Source organism: Eleutherodactylus coqui, chromosome 4 (genome assembly GCF_035609145.1).
Source record: "Eleutherodactylus coqui strain aEleCoq1 chromosome 4, aEleCoq1.hap1, whole genome shotgun sequence".
Lineage (NCBI taxonomy): Eukaryota > Metazoa > Chordata > Amphibia > Anura > Eleutherodactylidae > Eleutherodactylus > Eleutherodactylus coqui.
The window spans coordinates 152,600,318-152,622,736 of NC_089840.1; the positions used below are offsets into that span (position 1 = coordinate 152,600,318).

Here is a 22,419-nt window from a genome sequence, read left to right on the forward strand (position 1 = left end):
CAGTTGGTGGATTATTTGGTCTGGCCCTGCCTCTACCCTTGGCCACCGCACTGCCTCTTCCAACCTGCCCTGCTGCTGCACTTGCCTCCCCCTCTGAAGACCTGTCCTCAGTAGGCTTAGCAAACCAGGTGGGGTCAGTCACCTCATCGTCCAGCTGCTCTTCCTCCAAATCCTCTGTGCGCTCCTCCCTCGGACTTACTGCCCTTACTACTACCTCACTGATAGACAACTGTGTCTCATCGTCATCGTCCTCCTCACCCACTGAAAGCTCTTGAGACAGTTGCCGGAAGTCCCCAGTCTCCTCACCCGGATCCCGGGAACTTTCCAAAGGTTGGGCATCGGTCATAAGAAACTCCTCAGGTGATGGAGGATCCATTTTTTTCGCACTCAAGGCCAGGACCCGAGAACAGTTCCTGGGAGCCTGCCTGCTCTTCTGAATGTGTCATTTGCTGGGAGGGAGGAGGCTGTAGGAAGGGAGGAGCAGCAGCGAGAGGATTCAGGGATGCAGCAGTGGACGGCGTAGAAGACTGTGTGGTGATAGTGGATAGTTTGCTGGATGCACTTTCTGCCATCCACGACAGGACCTGCTCACACTGCTCAGTTTCTAATAAAGGTCTACCGCGTGGACCCATTAATTGTGAGATGAATCTGGGGATCCCAGAAACTTGCCTCTCTCCTAATCCCGCAGCAGTTGGCTGTGATACACCTGGACCAGGAGCTCGGCCTGTGCCCACACCCTGACTTGGACCTCCGCGTCCTCGCCCGTACCCACGTCCACGTCCTCTAGGCCTACCCCTACCCCTCAACATGGTGTGTTACGAGTAGAGCAGAAACAGAACGCTGTAATTAAATGTGCCACTTATTGGCCTGTGGTTGGAGGCTGACTTCGCTTACGGAACGCACAGCAGAGCCAGGAAACAATTATGCGCAAGCCTGTAGTCAGACCTAGGTGCATATGACTGAGCTACTGGAATTCACAGGGCAGAACCAGTCAAGTGGCCAAAGGCCAGTGGTAGGCCTTAAGTATTTTGCTTCAATTTTTTAAAATGGTGAGGTGAAAAACCAGACAGACACCGTATGCAGCGTATACATGTATACTCTTTCCCTCTGGCGGGATGACGGCGATCATGTAACGGACACAGCAGAGCCAAGAAACAATTATGCGCAAGCCTGTAGTCAGACTTAGGTGCACATGACTGAGCTACTGGAATTCACAGGGCAGAACCAGTCAAGTGGCCAAAGGCCAGTGGTAGGCCTTAAGTATTTTCCTTCAATTTTTTAAAATGGTGAGGTGAAAAACCAGACAGACACCGTATGCAGCGTATATATGTATACTCTTTCCCTCTGGCGGGATGACGGCGATCATGTAACGGACACAGCAGAGCCAGGAAACAATTATGCGCAAGCCTGTAGTTAGACCTAGGTGCGTATGACTGAGCTACTGGAATTCACAGGGCAGAACCAGTCAAGAGGCCAAAGGCCAGTGGTAGGCCTTAAGTATTTTGCTTCAATTTTTTTAAATGGTGAGGTGAAAAACCAGACCGACACCGTATGCAGCAGATATATGTATACTGTTTTCCTCTGGCGGGATGACGGCGATCATGTAACGGACACAGCAGAGCCAGGAAACAATTATGCGCAAGCCTGTAGTGAGACCTAGGTGCGTATGACTGAGCTACTGGAATTCACTGGGCAGAACCAGTCAAGTGGCCAAAGGCCAGTGGTAGGCCTTAAGTATTTTGCTTCAATTTTTTAAAATGGTGAGGTGAAAAACCAGACAGACACCGTAAGCAGCGTATATATGTATACTCTTTCCCTCTGGCGGGATGACGGCGATCATGTAACGGACACAGCAGAGCCAGGAAACAATTATGCGCAAGCCTGTAGTCAGACCTAGGTGCGTATGACTGAGCTACTGGAATTCACAGGACAGAACCAGTCAAGTGGCCAAAGGCCAGTGGTAGGCCTTAAGTATTTTGCTTCAATTTTTTAAAATGGTGAGGTGAAAAACCAGACAGACACCGTATGCAGCGTATATATGTATACTCTTTCCCTCTGGCGGGATGACGGCGATCATGTAACGGACACAGCAGAGCCAGGAAACAATTATGCGCAAGCCTGTAGTTAGACCTAGGTGCGTATGACTGAGCTACTGGAATTCACAGGGCAGAACTAGTCAAGTGGCCAAAGGCCAGTGGTAGGCCTTAAGTATTTTGCTTCAATTTTTTTAAATGGTGAGGTGAAAAACCAGACCGACACCGTATGCAGCGTATATATGTATACTCTTTCCCTCTGGCGGGATGACGGCGATCATGTAACGGACACAGCAGAGCCAGGAAACAATTATGCGCAAGCCTGTAGTTAGACCTAGGTGCGTATGACTGAGCTACTGGAATTCACAGGGCAGAACTAGTCAAGTGGCCAAAGGCCAGTGGTAGGCCTTAAGTATTTTGCTTCAATTTTTTTAAATGGTGAGGTGAAAAACCAGACCGACACCGTATGCAGCGTATATATGTATACTCTTTCCCTCTGGCGGGATGACGGCGATCATGTAACGGACACAGCAGAGCCAGGAAACAATTATGCGCAAGCCTGCTGTAACGCTTAGCTGGGTAATAATGAGCGACTACTACCCCCAGCAGACACGCAGTAAACTGTACACGGTCACAGGCTTGGCTGGGTAATAATGAGCGACTACTACCCCCAGCAGACACGCAGTAAACTGAAGACGGTCACAGGCAGCCCAAATATAGTATTTTTTTCCTATTTTTGGGAAAAAGCCCACTGCCTATATAGCCTGTATATGGATTTCCCTGTTGAAGGATGACTGTGGTTATTGAAAGCACAGTGCAGCCAGAAAAAATTATGCGCAAGGCTGCAGCAACACCTTGCTGGGTAATAGTTAGCGACTACTACCCCCAGCAGACACGCAGTAAACTGAACACGGTCAATTTTTTTTAAAAAGCCCACTGCCTATATAGCCAGTATATCTCTTTCCCTGTACCACTGTCCCTGCCTCACCAGTACTGCCCCTACACTCGGTAAAATGACTGCAGACTGAGGACGCTATGGTCTGCACGCCCGATATACAAAAAAAAAAATGTGCAAAACTGCTAAAAGCAGCCTCAACAGTACTGCACACAGTCAGATGTGGCCCTAAGAAGGACCGTTGGGGTTCTTGAAGACGAAGATAACAGCCTAACACTCTCCCTGTAGCAGGTACAGCAGGACTGCACTTTCCCTAATGTCTCTCAGCGTGCATCTGTGGCGAGCCGCGGCCGGCCCCAGTTTATATACTCGGGTGTGAGCTGATCTCCCCAGCCACTCACTGCAGGGGGGTGGGATAGGGCTGGAACTTCACAGGAAGAACTTGTAATGCCTTCCCTGTGTTTCTATTGGCCAGAAAACGACGCAAACTTTTCTGGGAAGAAAATGGAAGTGACTCGAACACCGCGTGGTGCTCGTCTCGAGTAACGAGCATCTCGAGTACCCTAATGCTCGAACGAGCATCAAGCTCGGACGAGTACGCTCGCTCATCTCTAATTATGTCATAAATAGGAAACGTTAATGGGTCCCACCTCGATTATTCTATTCTAAGCGCAAAAAAATTTGCGTCTAAATTTCATGTGCGAAATCTAATTCTCTCACCTCCCAATGTAATAGAAACTTGAAATTTGGAATGAGCATCGATTATGTCATAAATAGGAAAAGCTAATGGGTCCCAACTCGATTACTCAATTTTAAGCACCAAAGAATTAGCGTCCAAAGTTTACGTACAGAATCTAATTTTCTCGCTTCCCAATGTCATAGAAACATGAAATTTGGCATGAGCATTGAATATGTCATATATAGGAAAAGTTAATAGGTCTCAACTCGATTATTTAATTTTAAGAGCAAAAGAATTAGCGTCCAAATTTTACGTTGGGAATCTAATTCTCACACTTTCTAATGTCATAGAAACTTGAAATTTGGCACAAGCATTGATTATGTCAAAAATAGGAAACGTTAATAGGTCCCAACTCGATTATTCAATTCTATGCGCCATAGAATTAGCGTCCAAATTTTACGTACGGAATCTAATTCTCTCACTTCCTGATGTAATTTGGCACAAGCATTGATTATGCCATAAATAGGAAAAGCTAATGGGTCCCAACTCGATTATTAAATTCTAAGCGCCAAAGAATTAGCGTCCAAATTTTGCGTACAGAATCTAATTTTCTCACTTCCCGTTGTCATAGAAACATGAAATTTGGCATGAACATTGATTATGTCATAAATAGGAAACATTGATGGGTCCCAACTCGATTATTCTATTCTAAGCGCAAAAAAATTAGCGTCCAGATTTTACGTACGGATTATAATTCTCTCACTTCCCAATGTCATAGAAATTTGAAATTTGGCACAAGCATTGACTATGTCATAAATAGGAAAAGTTAATGCATCCCAAGTCAATTATTCAATTCTAAGCACAAAAGAAATAGCGTCCAAATTTTACGTACGGAATCTAATTTTCTCGCTTCCCGATCTCATAGAAACATGAACTTTGGCATGAGCATTGATTATGTCATAAATAGGAAAAGTTAATGGGCCCCAACTCAATTATTTAATTCTAAGCACTAATGAATTAGCGTCCAAATTTTACGTACGGAATCTAATTTTCTCGCTTCCCGATGTCATAGAAACATGAAATTTGGCATGAGCATTGATTATGTCATAAATAGGAAAAGTTAATAGGTCCCAACTCGATTATTCAATTCTAAGCGCAAAAGAATTAGCATCTAAATTTTACGTACGGAATCTAATTCTCTCACTTCCCAATGTAATTTGGCACGAGCATTGATTTATATATATAAAGCTGAAAGCCTGTTAATAGGTCCCAACTCGATTATTCAATTCTAGCGTAAAAGAATTAGCGTCGAAATTTTACGTACATAATCTAAATTTCTCTCTTCCCAATGTCATAGAAACTTAAAATTTCGCACGGGCATTGAATATGCCATAAATAGGAAAAGCTAATGGTTCCCAACTCGATTATTCAATTCTATGCGCAAAAGAATTAGCGTCCAAATTTTACGTACAGAATCTAATTCACTTCCCAGTGTCATAGAAACTGGAAATTTGGCACGAGCATTGATTATGTCATAAATAGGAAAAGCTAATGCGTTCCAACTCGATTATTCAATTCTATGCGCAAAAGAATTAGCGTCCAAATTTTACGTACGGAATGTAATTTTCTCACTTACCGGTGTCATAGAAACGTGAAATTTGGCACGAGCATTGATTATCTCATAAATAGGAAAAGCTAATGGATCTCAACTCGATTATTCAATTCTATGCGCAAAAGAATTAGCGTCCAAATTTTACGTACGTAATGTAATTTTCTCACTTTCCGGTGTCATAGAAACGTAAAATTTGGCACAAGCATTGATTATGTCATTAATAGGAAAAGTTATGGGTCCCAACTAGAGATGAGCGAGCACCAAAATGCTCGGGTGCTCGTTACTCGGGACGAAATTATCGCGATGCTCGAGGGTTCGTTTCGAATAACGAACCCCATTGAAGTCAATGGGCGACCCGAGCATTTTTGTATTTCGCCGATGCTCGCTAAGGTTTTCATGTGTGAAAATCTGGGCAATTCAAGAAAATGATGGGAACGACACAGCAACGGATAGGGCAGGCGAGGGGCTACATGTTGGGCTGCATCTCAAGTTCACAGGTCCCACTATTAAGCCACAATACCGGCAAGAGTGGGCCCCCCCCCTCCCAACAACTTTTACTTCTGAAAAGCCCTCATTAGCAATGGATACCTTAGCTAAGCACCACACTACCTCCAACAAAGCACAATCACTGCCTGCATGACACTCCGCTGCCACTTCTCCTGGGTTACATGCTGCCCAACCCCCCCTGCACGACCCTGTGTCCACAGCGCACACCAAATTGTCCCTGCGCAGCCTTCAGCTGCCCTCATGCCACGCCACACTCATGTCTATTTATAAGTGCGTCTGCCACAGGAAAAGCAGGCACACACTGCAGAGGGTTGGCACGGCTAGGCAGCGACCCTCTTTAAAAGGAACGGGGCGGTAGCCCACAATGCTGTACAGAAGCAATGAGAAATATAATCCTGTGCCACCGCCATCAGGAGCTGCACACGTGGGCATAGCAATGGGGAACCTATGTGCCACACACTATTCATTCTGTCAAGGTGTCTGCATGCCCCAGTCAGACCCGGCTTTTTAATTCATAGACACAGGCAGGTACAACTCCCTATTGTGAAGTCCCTGTGGACCGACAGCATGGGTGGCTCCCTGGAACCCACCGGCGGTACATAAATATATCCCATTGCAGTGCCCATCACAGCTGAGGTAGTAATGTCATGTTTAATGCAGGTGGGCTTCGGCCCACACTGCATGCCCCAGTCAGACTGGGGTTCTTTAGAAGTGGAAACAGATGCATTTACAATTCCCTGTGGACCCACAGCATGGGTGGCTCCCTGGAACCCACCGGCGGTACATAAAAATATCCCATTGCATTGCCCAACACAGCTGAGGTAGTAATGTCGTGCTTAATGCAGGTGGGCTTCGGCCCACACTGTATGCCCCAGTCTGACTGGGGTTCTTTAGATGTGGTTTCAGATGCATTTATAATTCTCTGTGGATCCACAGCATGGGTGGGTGCCAGGAAGCCACCGGCGGTACATAAAAATATACCATTGCATTGCCCAACACAGCGGATGTAACGTCAGCTGTAATGCAGGTGGGCTAAAAATTCATTTGATTACACTGTAGGCGAGGGCCCACAAAAATTGCTGTATCAACAGTACTAATGTACATCCAAAAAATTGGCCATGGCCAACCAAGAGGGCAGGTGAAACCCATTAATCGCTTTCGTTAATGTGGCTTTAGTGGTAACTAGGCCTGGAGGCAGCCCAGTTGAACGAAAAATTGGTTCAAGTTAAAGTTTCAACGCTTTTAAGAGCATTGAAACGTATAAAAATTGTTTAGAAAAATTATATGACTGAGCCTTGTGGCCCTAAGAAAAATTGCCCATTCGGCGTGATTACGTGAGGTTTCAGGAGGAGGAGCAGGAGGAGGAGGAGGAATATTATACACAGATTGATGAAGCAGAAATGTCCCCGTTTTGGATGGTGAGAGAGAACGATGCTTCCATCCGCGGGTGCAGCCTACGTATTGCTTAGGTATCGCTGCTGTCCGCTGGTGGAGAAGAGAAGTCTGGGGAAATCCAGGCTTTGTTCATCTTGATGAGTGTAAGCCTGTCGGCACTGTTGGTTGACAGGTGGGTACGCTTATCCGTGATGATTCCCCCAGCCACACTAAACACACTCTCTGACAAGACGCTAGCCGCAGGACAAGCAAGCACCTCCAGGGCATACAGCGCGAGTTCAGGCCACGTGTCCAGCTTCGACACCCAGTAGTTGTAGGGGGCAGAGGCGTCACCGAGGACGGTGCTGCAATCGGCTACGTACTCCCTCACCATCCTTTTACAGTGCTCCCGCCAACTCAGCCTTGACTGGGGACCGGTGACACAGTCTTGCTGGGGAGCCATAAAGCTGGCAAAGGCCTTGGAGAATGTTCCCCTGCCTGCGCTGTACATGCTGCCTGATCTCTGCGCCTCCCCTGCTACCTGGCCCTCGGAACTGCGCCTTCTGCCACTAGCGCTGTCGGATGGGAAGTTTACCATCAGTTTGTCCACCAGCGCCCTGTGGTATAGCATCATTCTCGAACCCCTTTCCTCTTCAGGAATGAGAGTGCAAAGGCTCTCCTTATACCGTGGATCGAGCAGTGTGTACACCCAGTAATCCGTAGTGGCCAGAATGCGTGTAACGCGAGGGTCACGAGAAAGGCATCCTAACATGAAGTCAGCCATGTGTGCCAGGGTACCTGTACGCAACACATGGCTGTCTTCACTAGGAAGATCACTTTCAGGATCCTCCTCCTCCTCCTCCTCCTCAGGCCATACACGCTGAAAGGATGACAGGCAAGCAGCATGGGTACCGTCAGCAGTGGGCCAAGCTGTCTCTTCCCCCTCCTCCTCATCCTCCTCATGCTCCTCCTCCTCCTCCTGAACGCACTGAGATATAGACAGGAGGGTGCTCTGACTATCCAGCGACATACTGTCTTCCCCCAGCTCTGTTTCCGAGCGCAAAGCGTCTGCCTTTATGCTTTGCAGGGAACTTCTCAAGATGCATGGCAGAGGAATGGTGACGCTAATGATTGCAGCATCGCCGCTCACCATCTGGGTAGACTCCTCAAACTTTCCAAGGACCTGGCAGATGGCTGCCAACCAGGCCCACTCTTCTGTAAATAATTGAGGAGGCTGACTCCCACTGCGCCGCGCAAGTTGGAGTTGGTATTCCACTATAGCTCTACGCTGCTCATAGAGTCTGGCCAACATGTGGAGCGTAGAGTTCCACTGTGTGGGCACGTTGCACAGCAGTCGGTGCACTGGCAGATTAAACCGATGTTGCAGGGTCCGCAGGGTGGCAGCGTGCGTGTGTGATTTGCGGAAATGTGCGCAGAGCTGGCGCACCTTTCCGAGCAGGTATGACAAGTGGGGGTAGCTTTTCAGAAAGCGCTGAACCACCAAATTAAACACATGGGCCAGGCATGGCACGTGCGTGAGGCTGCCGAGCTGCAGAGCCGCCACCAGCTTACGGCCGTTGTCACACATGACCATGCCCGGTTGGAGGCTCAGCGGCGCAAGCCAGCGGTCGGTCTGCTCTGTCAGACCCTGCAGCAGTTCGTGGGCCGTGTGCCTCTTATCTCCTAAGCTGAGTAGTTTCAGCACGGCCTGCTGACGCTTGCCCACTGCTGTGCTGCCACGCCGCGTGACATTGACTGCTGGCGACGTGCTGCTGCTGACACATCTTGATTGCGAGACAGAGGTTGCGTAGGAGGAGGAGGAGGGTGGTTTAGTGGAGGAAGCATACACCCCCGCAGATACCACCACCGAGCTGGGGCACGCAATTCGGGGGGTGGGTAGGATGTGAGCGGTCCCAGGCTCTGACTCTGTCCCAGCCTCCACTAAATTCACCCAATGTGCCGTCAGGGAGATATAGTGGCCCTGCCCGCCTGTGCTTGTCCACGTGTCTGTTGTTAAGTGGACCTTGGCAGTAACCGCGTTGGTGAAGGCGCGTACAATGTTGCGGGAGACGTGGTCGTGCAGGCCTGGGACGGCACATCGGGAAAAGTAGTGGCGACTGGGAACCGAGTAGCGTGGGGCCGCCGCCGCCATCATGCTTTTGAAAGCCTCCGTTTCCACAAGCCTATACGGCAGCATCTCTAGGCTGATCAATTTTGCAATGTGCACGTTTAACGCTTGAGCGTGCGTGTGCGTGGCGTCGTACTTGCGCTTGCGCTCAAACAGTGGCGCTAGCGACGTCTGGACGCTACGCTGAGAGACATTGCTGGATGGGGCCGAGGACAGCGGAGGTGAGGGTGTGGGTGCAGGCCAGGAGACGGTAGTGCCTGTGTCCTGAGAGGGGGGTTGGATCTCAGTGGCAGGTTGGGGCACAGGGGGAGAGGCAGTGGTGCAAACCGGAGGCGGTGAACGGGCATCATCCCACCTTGTGGGGTGCTTGGCCATCATATGCCTGCGCATGCTGTTGGTGGTGCCTCCCCAGCTGATCTTGGCGCGACAAAGGTTGCACACCACTGTTCGTCGGTCGTCAGGCGTCTCTGTGAAAAACTGCCACACCGTAGAGCACCTTGACCTCTGCAGGGTGGCATGGCGCGAGGGGGCGCTTTGGGAAACAGTTGGTGGATTATTCGGTCTGGCCCTGCCTCTACCCCTGGCCACCGCACTGGCTCGGCCTGTGCCCACACCCTGACTTGGGCCTCTGCGTCCTCGCCCGCGTCCACATCCTATAGGCCTACCCCTACCCCTCAGCATGGTGTATTACCAGTGATTTGATTTCCCAGGCAGGAAAGAAATTGGCGCAAGCCTGCTGCTAAATGTAGCTGGCTGCGTATGATTTCTGTTTACGTTCTGCACCCACCACACACGTACCCAGAACGCTGAGGACTGTCAGAGGCAGGCCAAATAGAATGTTTCCCTTTTTTTGGTTAAAGAAAAGGCCCACTGCGTATATTCAATCAATAATATATGTCTTCTGGCCCTGCAAATGTGTCACAGAACTGCAGGGTTGCAGAGTTATTAACTACAGCAGAGCGGTGATTTTTCCCAGGCAGGAAAGAAATTGGCGCAAGCCTGCTGTTAAACGTAGCTGGCTGCGTATGTTTTTTGTTAACGTTCTGCACCCACCACACACGTACCCAGAACGCTGAGGACTGTCAGAGGCAGGCCAAATAGAATGTTTCCCTTTTTTTTGGTTAAAGAAAAGGCCCACTGCGTATATTCAATCAATAATATATGTCTTCTGGCCCTGCAAATGTGTCACAGAACTGCAGGGTTGCAGAGTTATTAACTACAGCAGAGCGGTGATTTTTCCCAGGCAGGAAAGAAAGTGGCGCAAGCCTGCTGTTAAACGTAGCTGGCTGCGTATGTTTTTTGTTAACGTTCTGCACCCACCACACACGTACCCAGAACGCTGAGGACTGTCAGAGGCAGGCCAAATAGAATGTTTCCCTTTTTTTGGTTAAAGAAAAGGCCCACTGCGTATATTCAATCAATAATATATGTCTTCTGGCCCTGCCTACACAATTCTGTCCCTGTAGTATTACTGCAGGGCGCAATGCTCTGCACAGCCGATTTAAAAAAAAATAAAAATGCAACACTGCTAAAAGCAGCCTGCACAGTACTGCACACGGTTAAATGTGGCCCTAAGAAGGACCGTTGGGGTTCTTGAAGCCTACACTCACTCCTAACACTCTCCCTGCCTAACCACCACTTCTGTCCCTGTAGTATTACTGCAGGGCGCAATGCTCTGCACAGCCGATTTTGAAAAAAAAAAAAAAAGGGCAACACTGCTAACAGCAGCCTCCACACGGATAGATGTGGCCCTAAGAAGGACCGTTGGGGTTCTTGAAGCCTACACTCACTACTAACACTCTCCCTACAGCAGCTCCGGCACCAGCATCACTGTCCCTCAGCTAACTCACAAGGCATCTGAGGCGAGCCGCGGGAGGGGCCGACTTTTATACTCGGGTGACATCTGATCTCCCCAGCCACTCACAGCAGGGGGCTGGTATAGGGCTTGAACGTCACAGGGGGAAGTTGTAATGCCTTCCCTGTGTTTCAATTGGCCAGAAAAGCGCGCTAACGTCTCAGAGAGGAAACTGAAAGTAACCCGAACATCGCATGGTACTCGTTAAGAGTAACGAGCATCCCGAACACGCTAATATTCGCCCGAGCATCAAGCTCGGACGAGCACGTTCGCTCATCTCTAGTCCCAACTCCTTTATTCAATTCTATGCGCTAAAGAATTAGCGTCCAAATTTTACGTGCGGAATGTAATTTCTTCACTTTCCGGTGTCATAGAAACGGGAAATTTGGCACGAACATTGATTATGTCATAAATATGAAAAGCTAATGGGTCCCAACTCGATTATTCAATTCTAAGCGCAAAAGAATTAGTGTCCAAATTTTATGTATGTAATCTAATTCTCTCACTTCCTGATGTCATTTTATATAAAGGAAGCGTCGCATGGTTACCTCCATGTGGTGTTTTCTGGGTAACGCAGAGAACTATGCAAAATGGTGAACATATCTTTTTCCTGAGTATCTCGCGGAATGTAATTTTCTCACTTTTCGGTGTCATATCAAACGTGAAATTTGGCATGAGCATTGATTATGTCATAAATAGGAAAAGCAAATGGGTCCCAACTCGATTATTCAATTCTAGCGCAAAAGAATTGGCGTCGAAATTTTACGTGCGGAATGTGATTTTCTCACTTTCCGGTGTCATAGAAACGTGAAATTTGGCACAAGCATTGATTATGTCATAAATAGGAAAAGTTATGGGTCCCAACTCCTTTATTCAATTCTATGCGCAAAAGAATTAGCGTCCAAATTTTAGGTACGGAATCTAATTCTCTCACTTCCCAGTGTCATAGAAACTGGAAATTTGGCACGAGCATTGATTATGTCATAAATAGGAAAGCTAATGGGTTCCAACTCGATTATTCAATTCTATGCGCAAAAGAATTAGCGTCCAAATTTTACGTACGGAATGTAATTTTCTCACTTACCGGTGTCATAGTAACGTGAAATTTGGCACGAGCATTGATTATCTCATAAATAGGAAAAGCTAATGGGTCTCAACTCGATTATTCAATTCTATGAGCAAAAGAATTAGCGTCCAAATTTTACGTACGTAATGTAATTTTCTCATTTTCCGGTGTCATAGAAACGTGAAATTTGGTACAAGCATTGAGTATGTCATAAATAGGAAAAGTTATGGGTCCCAACTCCTTTATTCAATTCTATGCGCAAAAGAATTAGCGTCCAAATTTTACGTGCGGAATGTAATTTCTTCACTTTCCGGTGTCATAGAAACGGGAAATTTGGCACGAACATTGATTATGTCATAAATAGGGAAAGCTAATGGGTCCCAACTCCATTATTCAATTCTATGCACAAAAGAATTAGCATCCAAATTTTACGTTCGGAATGTAATTTTCTCACTTTCCAGTATCATAGAAATGGGAAATTTGGCACGAGCATTGATTATGTCATAAATAGGAAAAGCTAATGGGTCCCAACTCGATTATTCAATTCTAAGCGCAAAAGAATTAGTGTCCAAATTTTATGTATGTAATCTAATTCTCTCACTTCCTGATGTCATTTTATATAAAGGAAGCGTCGCATGGTTACCTCCACGTGGTGTTTTCTGGGTAACGCAGAGAACTATGCAAAATGGTGAACATATCTTTTTCCTGAGTATCTCTAAAGTAACCAGGACTTCATAAGATTTTCCATGTGAACACCACATAAACACCAGTACCAAATTAACTCGGGCGAAGCCGGGTATATCAGCTAGTCTATATATATAAAGCTGAAAGCCCTCACTGACTCACTGACTGACTGACTCACTGACTCACTGACTGACTGACAGACTCGCCAAAAGTTCTCCAACTTCCCGATGTCGTAGAAACATGAAATTTGGCGCAAACATAGATTATCTCCAAAATAGGAAAAGAAATTGGGTTCCAACTCGATTATTCAATTCTAGCGCAAAAGAATTGGCGTCGAAATTTAACGTACATAATCTAAATCACTCACTTCCTAATGTCATAGAAATGGGAAATTTGGCACGAGCATTGATTATGTCATAAATAGGAATAGCTAATGGGTCCCGACTCGATTATTCAATTCTATGCGCAAAAGAATTAGCGTCCAAATTTTACGTGCGGAATGTAATTTTCACACTTTTCGGTGTCATATCAAACGTGAAATTTGGCATGAGCATTGATTATGTCATAAATAGGAAAAGCAAATGGGTCCCAACTCGATTATTCAATTTTAGCGCAAAAGAATTGGCGTCGAAATTTTACGTGCGGAATGTGATTTTCTCACTTTCCGGTGTCATAGAAACGTGAAATTTGGCACAAGCATTGATTATGTCATAAATAGGAAAAGTTATGGGTCCCAACTCCTTTATTCAATTCTATGCGCAAAAGAATTAGCGTCCAAATTTTAGGTACGGAATCTAATTCTCTCACTTCCCAGTGTCATAGAAACTGGAAATTTGGCACGAGCATTGATTATGTCATAAATAGGAAAGCTAATGGGTTCCAACTCGATTATTCAATTCTATGCGCAAAAGAATTAGCGTCCAAATTTTACGTACGGAATGTAATTTTCTCACTTACCGGTGTCATAGTAACGTGAAATTTGGCACGAGCATTGATTATCTCATAAATAGGAAAAGCTAATGGGTCTCAACTCGATTATTCAATTCTATGAGCAAAAGAATTAGCGTCCAAATTTTACGTACGTAATGTAATTTTCTCATTTTCCGGTGTCATAGAAACGTGAAATTTGGTACAAGCATTGAGTATGTCATAAATAGGAAAAGTTATGGGTCCCAACTCCTTTATTCATTTCTATGCGCAAAAGAATTAGCGTCCAAATTTTACGTGCGGAATGTAATTTCTTCACTTTCCGGTGTCATAGAAACGGGAAATTTGGCACGAACATTGATTATGTCATAAATAGGGAAAGCTAATGGGTCCCAACTCCATTATTCAATTCTATGCACAAAAGAATTAGCATCCAAATTTTACGTTCGGAATGTAATTTTCTCACTTTCCAGTATCATAGAAATGGGAAATTTGGCACGAGCATTGATTATGTCATAAATAGGAAAAGCTAATGGGTCCCAACTCGATTATTCAATTCTAAGCGCAAAAGAATTAGTGTCCAAATTTTACGTATGTAATCTAATTCTCTCACTTCCTGATGTCATTTTATATAAAGGAAGCGTCGCATGGTTACCTCCACGTGGTGTTTTCTGGGTAACGCAGAGAACTATGCAAAATGGTGAACATATCTTTTTCCTGAGTATCGCTAAAGTAACCAGGACTTCATAAGATTTTCCATGTGAACACCACATAAACACCAGTACCAAATTAACTCAGGCGAAGCCGGGTATATCAGCTAGCCTATATATATAAAGCTGAAAGCCCTCACTGACTCACTGACAGACTCGCCAAAAGTTCTCCAATTTCCCGATGTCGTAGAAACATGAAATTTGGCGCAAACATAGATTTTCTCCAAAATAGGAAAAGAAATTGGGTTCCAACTCGATTATTCAATTCTAGCGCAAAAGAATTGGCGTCGAAATTTAACGTACATAATCTAAATCACTCACTTCCTAATGTCATAGAAATTGGAAATTCGGCACGAGCATTGATTATGTCATAAATAGGAATAGCTAATGGTTCCCGACTCGATTATTCAATTCTATGCGCAAAAGAATTAGCATCCAAATTTTACGTGCGGAATGTACTTTTCTCACTTTTCGGTGTCATAGAAACGTGAAATTTGGCACGAGCATTGATTATGTCATAAATATGAAAAGCAAATGGGTCCCAACTCGATTATTCAATTCTAGCGCAAAAGAATTGGCGTCAAAATTTTACGTGCGGAATGTGATTTTCTCACTTTCCGGTGTCATAGGAACGTGAAATTTGGCACGAGCATTGATTATGTCATAAATAGGAAAAGCGAATGGGTCCCAACTCCATTATTCAATTCTATGCGCAAAAGAATTAGCGTCCAAATTTTACGTACGGAATCTAATTTTCTCACTTTCTGGTGTCATAGAAACATGAAATTTGGCAACAGCATTGATTATGTCATAAATAGGAAAAGTTAATAGTTCCCAATTCCATTATTCAATTCTAGCGCAAAAGAATTGGCGTCGAAATTTTACGTGCGGAATGTAATTTTCTCACATTCCGGTGTCATAGAAACAGGAAATTTGGCGCGAGCATTGATTATGTCATAAATAGGAAAAGCTAATGGGTCCCAACTCCATTATTCAATTCTATGCGCAAAAGAATTAGCGTCCAAATTTTACGTGCGGAATGTAATTTTTTTACTTTCCGGTGTCATAGAAACGGGAAATTTGGCACAAGCATTGATTATGTCATAAATAGGAAAAGCTAATGGGTCCCAACTCCATTATTCAATTCTATGCGCAAAAGAATTATCGTCCAAATTTTACGTGCGGAATGTAATTTTCTCACTTTCCAGTGTCATAGAAACAGGAAATTTGGCACGAGCATTGATTATGTCATAAATAGGAAAAGCTAATGGGTCCCAACTCCATTATTCAATTCTATGCACAAAAGAATTAGCGTCCAAATTTTACGTACATAATCCAAATCTCTCACTTCCCAATGTCATAGAAACATGAAATTTGGCACAAGCATTGATTGTGTCATAAATATGAAAAGTTATAGGTCCCAACTCGATTATTCAATTCTAAGCGCAAAAGAATTAGTGTCCAAATTTTATGTACGTAATCTAATTCTCTCACTTCCTGTTGTCATTTTATATGAAGGAAATGTCACATGGTTACCTCCACGTGGTGTTTCTTGGGTAACGCAGAGAACTATGCAAAATGGTGAAGATATGTTTTTCCTCAGTATCTCTAAAGTAACCACGACTTTATAAGATTTTCCGTGTGAACACCAGATAAACACAAGGACCAAATTAACTCGGGCGAAGCCGGGTATATCAGCTAGTCTAGATTTATAAAACGAATGTATGTATGTATGTCTGTCTTCGCAGCAACGCGCGATGGGTAAGCTAGTACAACATATAAAACGTTTGTTGGAAACCCTTATATTTCATCTATGGCACATAATCAGTCAGATCTCTAAATTGCCACAATCCCTCCAAACTCTCAGAAACAACTTCCCGGATATGTGTATTGCTTGGTTTGCTTACCTCCAAGGGACTCATTATCTGCATAGATATGCACACTCCCTTTTAAGCTCTGAATGGGACCAAGTGTTCCATAAAATCCTCAGACGCAGAGCGGTCTGACAAGAGTGCGCTTGCCGGCTCTGCAGGGATACAGTGCTGGAATGGGGTGCTCAGAGAGTATGAAACACCACTCCCCAGACTCCACGTTAGTTAGTATCAGTGTCCCCGTAATAAGAACATCTTAATAGTGTAGCCTAGGCTCTACTATTACAGGGAAGGTTGTCAGGGTCTTAACCCTTTCCAATCCAATTTGTATCCTGGTTTTCCTAGGGGGCTTACTCTTTTTCTGGCGTTATACAACGGCGCTATATGCTGCCTAAAGCCAGTAGTGCATGAGGTGACACGTTGAGGCTCCGACACCAGAGAGGCTGGCAATATACAGTAAGAGAACCCCGGCAGATTCCAACATCAAAGCTGTACAGCCTTAAATCATAATGTCTTCAGAGGTCAGACAGTGGATTGGAAAGGGTTAAGTGCCTTTTTGGAGTGACAGATCAGACCACAGGGATTTTAAGGTGTAGGCATGTTTTAACAGTAAAGTTCTTAACTCTGTTGTGCTTATCTACCTTTAGGGAAAGTTCTACAGCTGTACTGATGAAACGAAGATTACCCCAGAAGAATGCAGGTATGCTCACTGCATCGTTGGTTTTTTCTGATGTTTGTTCAGCTCGTCTGGAGAGATACAGTATTTCCTATACCTTTTATAAGGGCCCGTTCACATCGCATTCCCCCTCACTTTGCATCCAGGAGTTGCAATGGTTTATGTCTAAAATCCTAAGAACGGGATCTGAAGAGAAGTAATCTTTGCAGCTGCAGAAAAGTACTAAGCAAAGACTAATAGGTCTCCGTGTGGGCAATTTCCACTCATTTTAAGCATTTTATGCCGGAAAGAATAAATCATCTTTGGGATTTTAAATGAAAACCATGATGGGTGGCTTGGACATAAAGTAAAACATGATGGGAGCAGGCCTTAACTCTACTAGTGTAATTTAGCATTTTTTTCCTCCTTAGGGGTTATTATATTGATTCTAAAGATGGAGACCTAACTCGGCTGCAGTTGAAGCCAAGACTTTGGATGCATAGCGAATTCCATTTTGATAATGTACTCTCTGGAATGATGTCTCTTTTTACCATCTCCACCTTCGAGGGCTGGCCGCAGTATGTAGTCAAAATTACTACTTGAACATCTTATTACATGTAAACTGTTGTGATTATCACTGCTAAGAAAACTTCTTACAGCACACAAGTATTTATGTATGTTTTCTAAATGCAATGTTATTCTGTACTTTGTGTAAAAAAGTGAAAGGCTGCTCATTTTTGGCTAAGGTTTCAAAACTCATGGGGCAACCTCAATGACCTAAGGGCCAATTCCAGACTCTATTTTGATTACCATAAGTACATTACGTGACCAAATTCCTCATATTTACCAATGTAAGGCCGCTCTCACAGCTGCGTTCGAGTCGGTTCACAGTTTCCATCTTTCTGCTCAGTTTTTATAAGGAGAGAAACTGAAATAAAACAGTTTTTTTCCCCTATTGATTTCCATGGGGTTTCAAAAAAACCTGGAAAGCAGCGGATGTCCTTTTGTCAAGGTCAATTCAAACATTAAGTACTTATTCCAGAACTTCAGTTGTAGAATCCACACTACAATTCTGTTACACAGTACCGTACAATACTAGCGCACGGGATTTCAGCAAACCCCATTTACTTACTGCGTAAAAATCCGCTGCAGATTCTAGACATACGGCTGATTTTTAAATCTGCAGCATACAATAACTTTTGTGGGAATACTGTGAATTTTGTTAGCAGATTTCATTTAATGCAGTGAATAAAATCTACTGCTTAATCAGTGCTGACTTTTGGGTTTGAGAAAAAATACTGGATGTATGAGCACCCCCTGAAAGCAACAGGTCTAGGGGATAAAAGTCTTTGACAGTTCTCTGTAGTAAATTCTCAGTTTATTACATATTTGTTTGTTTTATCTTAAGATCATTTCAATGTTGGCGTTCTTCCAAATTGAATAATCACAATTTTCATAATATTTCTCGTTACTGCTGTCCACCTATTCCATTTTACTTTGTTTGTTCCTCTGAACCTCTTTCAGCCTGCTATATTCATCTTGTACACCGATGCCCAAAAACTGTGCACTATATTCAAGTAGTTTTATATAAAGGCGTGTTCAGGCCTTTTGTGATGGTCATCTTTATCGCCAATAGAACATGTAAGGGACCATCTGGAATGCCAACTTCAACAGCCTATGCATTTGCACGATCCAGAAGCTCAGATACAGCAAATGTGTAGCAGTATGCTGCAGGATACCATACAGAACATGTATGCCTCTATGCCCACCTGCATCACATATTAAATCCAAGCTACAGGCGGTACAACAGGGTAGTAGAGCCTCCACGTCTGCCCAAATGACATGGTGCATCCAAGCCAGAATGGCCCAACAGGGTACTAGGGCCTCCATGCCCACTTGTATTACATCTTTTTTTTTTCAAACTCTTTTTATTGGCATTAATTTACACATCAAAGAAACATACATTGATTTGTTACATTTTTTGTATACATCTAACTTGCTATCATAACAGTTTCCATTTGTAAATCTTTACTCGTAGTGCTTATATGTCTTCATTTTTCCCCTTTTTTATTTTACCTCCTCCCCCTCCCTTAATTCCCCCAAACTTAAAACTTTACTATATAAACTTAAGTGAATATGAATAGAACATATAACTAGTGGTTTGTTAAACTAGCCCGCATAACATTGTTTTCCTACTGTATTTTGTCATGTGATTTTAAGGGTTCCCAGTCGGTTCATGTGGTTTTGTTCATGGTACCATGTCGTATTGGCAAATTGGAGCATGCAATCTTTGATTTCATTGGGGTTGAGAAATTTTTCTATGAATTCTCTCCATTTTCTGAAAAAATTTTTGGCTTGGGACTCCGCACACCTTTCTATCTCCAACCTCTCCATTTTTAATAGGTATTTTAGTTGTTGTATGACGTCTTTTATTTCTGGTGGTTTGGCTATCAACCATTTGTTCAGGATACATCTTTTACCAATTAATAGGATGTTGTGGATCAGTTTGGCCTTTCTTGTTTTGTCTGGTAGTTGATGAAATATGAGGGTTTGCGGTGATCGGGGTAGGTTTTGTTCCCCCATGTCTCAGATTAGTTTAAGGATCTCTTCCCAGTATTTCTTGATTTTAGGGCATTGCCATATGCCGTGTAGGAGATCTGAGTGTATCAGGGCGCATCGCGGGAATGCCTGTAGTCTATCCGGGCCATTGGGGTTCCAAGGTTTGTCAAACCCGTATATTGCTCTATGGATCAGCTTAAAGTATGTTTCTCGCCACCGCTCATTTGATGTCGCCTGCCTCATTGCATTCCAGCTTTTAATTATTCCTTCCAGCAGTTCTGGGTCATTTAAAGGGGTTGTCCCGCGCCGAAACGGGTTTTTTTTTTTTCAACCCCCCCCCCCCGTTCGGCGCGAGACAACCCCGATGCAGGGAAGTAAAGAAAGTTTACCGGAGCGCTTACCTTAATCCCCGCGCTCCGGTGACTTCAATACTTACCGCTGAAGATGGCCGCCGGGATCCTCTGTCTTCGTGGACCGCAGCTCTTCTGTGCGGTCCACTGCCGATTCCAGCCTCCTGATTGGCTGGAATCGGCACGTGACGGGGCGGAGCTACACGGAGCCGCTCTCTGGCACGAGCGGCTCCATAGAAGACTACAGAAGACCCGGACTGCGCAAGCGCGGCTAATTTGGCCATCAGAGGGCGAAAATTAGTCGGCACCATGGGAACGAGGACGCCAGCAACGGAGCAGGTAAGTAAAAAACTTTTTATAACTTCTGTATGGCTCATAATTAATGCACAATGTATATTACAAAGTGCATTATTATGGCCATACAGAAGTGTATAGACCCACTTGCTGCCTCGGGACAACCCCTTTAAGTCTTTTGCCCATTTTTTAAATAGTTCAGCGTCATTCTCCTTCATCCACCCTTCTCTAAGTCTGTTATATATTGCGGATATCGATTGTTTACCTGCCTGGTTATTTATCATTATATCAATTGGGTTAAGTATTTTTTCCTTTGATATGTCTGTTAGTCTTTCCCTTAGGAAATTTCGCACTTGAGCAAAGGGCAGGAAATGTGTGGTGGGCAAATTGTATTCCCTGCAAAGTTCTTCAAAGGTTTTATATCTGGGGTTCTCTGGATGGAGAAGGTGGTGAACTTTTGTAATTCCTTTGTTTCGCCATATTTTAAACATTTTATTTTCTCTTCCCTCTTTAAATTCCGGGTGGTCCCATATATCCATGTGTTTTGAGATTTTAAAAGATAAACCAAATGATTTACGGGTTATTTTCCAGGCCGCTATGGTGTCTCTAGCCATTGTGGACTGCTTGCAATCAACTGGAAGGTTGGTATATGTTGTATGAATAAGGGCATTGGGACTCCATGGCTTAAACAGTTCTGCTTCAAGGGTAGTATTTGAGTGGTCATTAGAGTCTTTTAGCCAATCCAGGGCGTGTCTCATGAGACTAGCAACATTGTGTAGTCGAATGTCTGGAAAATTGAGAACTCCTCTATTCTTAGGTAGCATTATTTTTTTTAGGGCGATGCGTCGTCTCTTTCGTGCCCATACAAAAGCCAAGAACGCTTTGTGTAGTTTTGTCAGGTCGCGGCTTTGGAGTAGAAGTGGAATTGTTTGCAGTGGGTATAGGAGTCTTGGGAAACTGATCATTTTAATCAGGTGGCATCTACCCGAGAGGGAGAGTGGGAGGTTGTTCAATCTATCTAACTCTTTTGTTATTTTTAATATTATTGTAGGGTAGTTTAGAGCGTAGAGGGACTCCGGTCTTTTGCCTATGTTTATACCTAAATATTTAATATGGTTACTGGACATTGTCCGAAGTCTTTGTCTATAGTTTTTCCCCGGGGAGAGATATCTATTATTTCGCACTTGTTGGTATTGATTTTGAAGCCTGACATATTTCCGAAAGCTTCTAGTAGGGCAAATACTTGTGGCAAGTCCGATTTTGGCTGGGTGAGTGCTAATAGAATGTCGTCTGCAAATAGCATTGTTTTGATTTCTTTTCCCAGAATTTTTATACCTCTGATTTCTATGTTGTTTTCTAATAGCCTTGCTAACGGTTCAATTGCCAGATTAAATAGAAGTGGTGATAGGGGGCACCCCTGTCTAGTGCCCTTCTGTAGGGGAAATCTTGGTGAGAGGAAGCCTGGGGTATTGATTTGCGCCTGAGGGGAGGAGTATAATTTCCATATGTAAGTGTAAAATGGGCCAGCGAACCCCATTCTGTCTAGTGTTCCCTTCAACCAATTCCACGACACGTTGTCGAAAGCTTTCTCCGCGTCTATTGTGAGTAGGGCCGGTGAGGGGTGGGCTGTTGGATGTAGTTTGATGTCGTCTAGAATTGTTAAGATTTTTCTTATATTTGAGATAGCTGAGCATCCCTTTGTGAATCCTGTTTGCATGGGTGAGAGCATGTGTGGCATGATGTTGGCCAGACGGTATGCCATGATTTTAGCCATTAATTTTAGGTCTGTGTTAATTAGAGAAATCGGTCTGTAGGATTTTGCGTCGACGGGGTCCTTGCCCGGTTTTGGCAGTAATTTAATGTATGCTGTGTTCATGTCTGAGGGAATGGGGTTATCTCGCATATAACCTTCGAACAATTTTTCCAGCACTGTGTACCCGTCAGGTCCCGGGGCTTTATTATTTCCTAGTCCTTTGATGCCGTCTTTGATTTCCGTCTGGGAGATTGGGGAATTTAGTATTACGAGTTGTTCGTCGGATAGTGTGGGCCAGGTAATGTTTGAGAATAAGTTCTCCTGTGGAGTTGCTTCTGTTTGTGTTTGCGAGTAAAGATCTGAGTAATATTCATAGAATATCTGGTTGATTTTTTTAGAATGCGCCTGTACCTTTCCTGTTGTGTCTTTCAGGCCTGCTATGTTATTTTTCTGATAAGGCCCTCGTG

General features: G+C 44.3%; 1 protein-coding gene across 1 annotated transcript in view; it reads left to right on the forward strand.

Moving 5' to 3' along the window:
* The window catches only part of CACNA1S (calcium voltage-gated channel subunit alpha1 S), a 1,022,072-nt gene that overhangs the window by 605,628 nt on the left and 394,025 nt on the right, over window positions 1-22,419 (forward strand). The window contains exons 24-25 of the mRNA XM_066600322.1: window positions 16,989-17,041; window positions 17,428-17,574. Coding sequence (XP_066456419.1) covers window positions 16,989-17,041; window positions 17,428-17,574 — 200 coding nt within the window. The remainder of the gene's footprint in view (window positions 1-16,988; window positions 17,042-17,427; window positions 17,575-22,419) is intronic.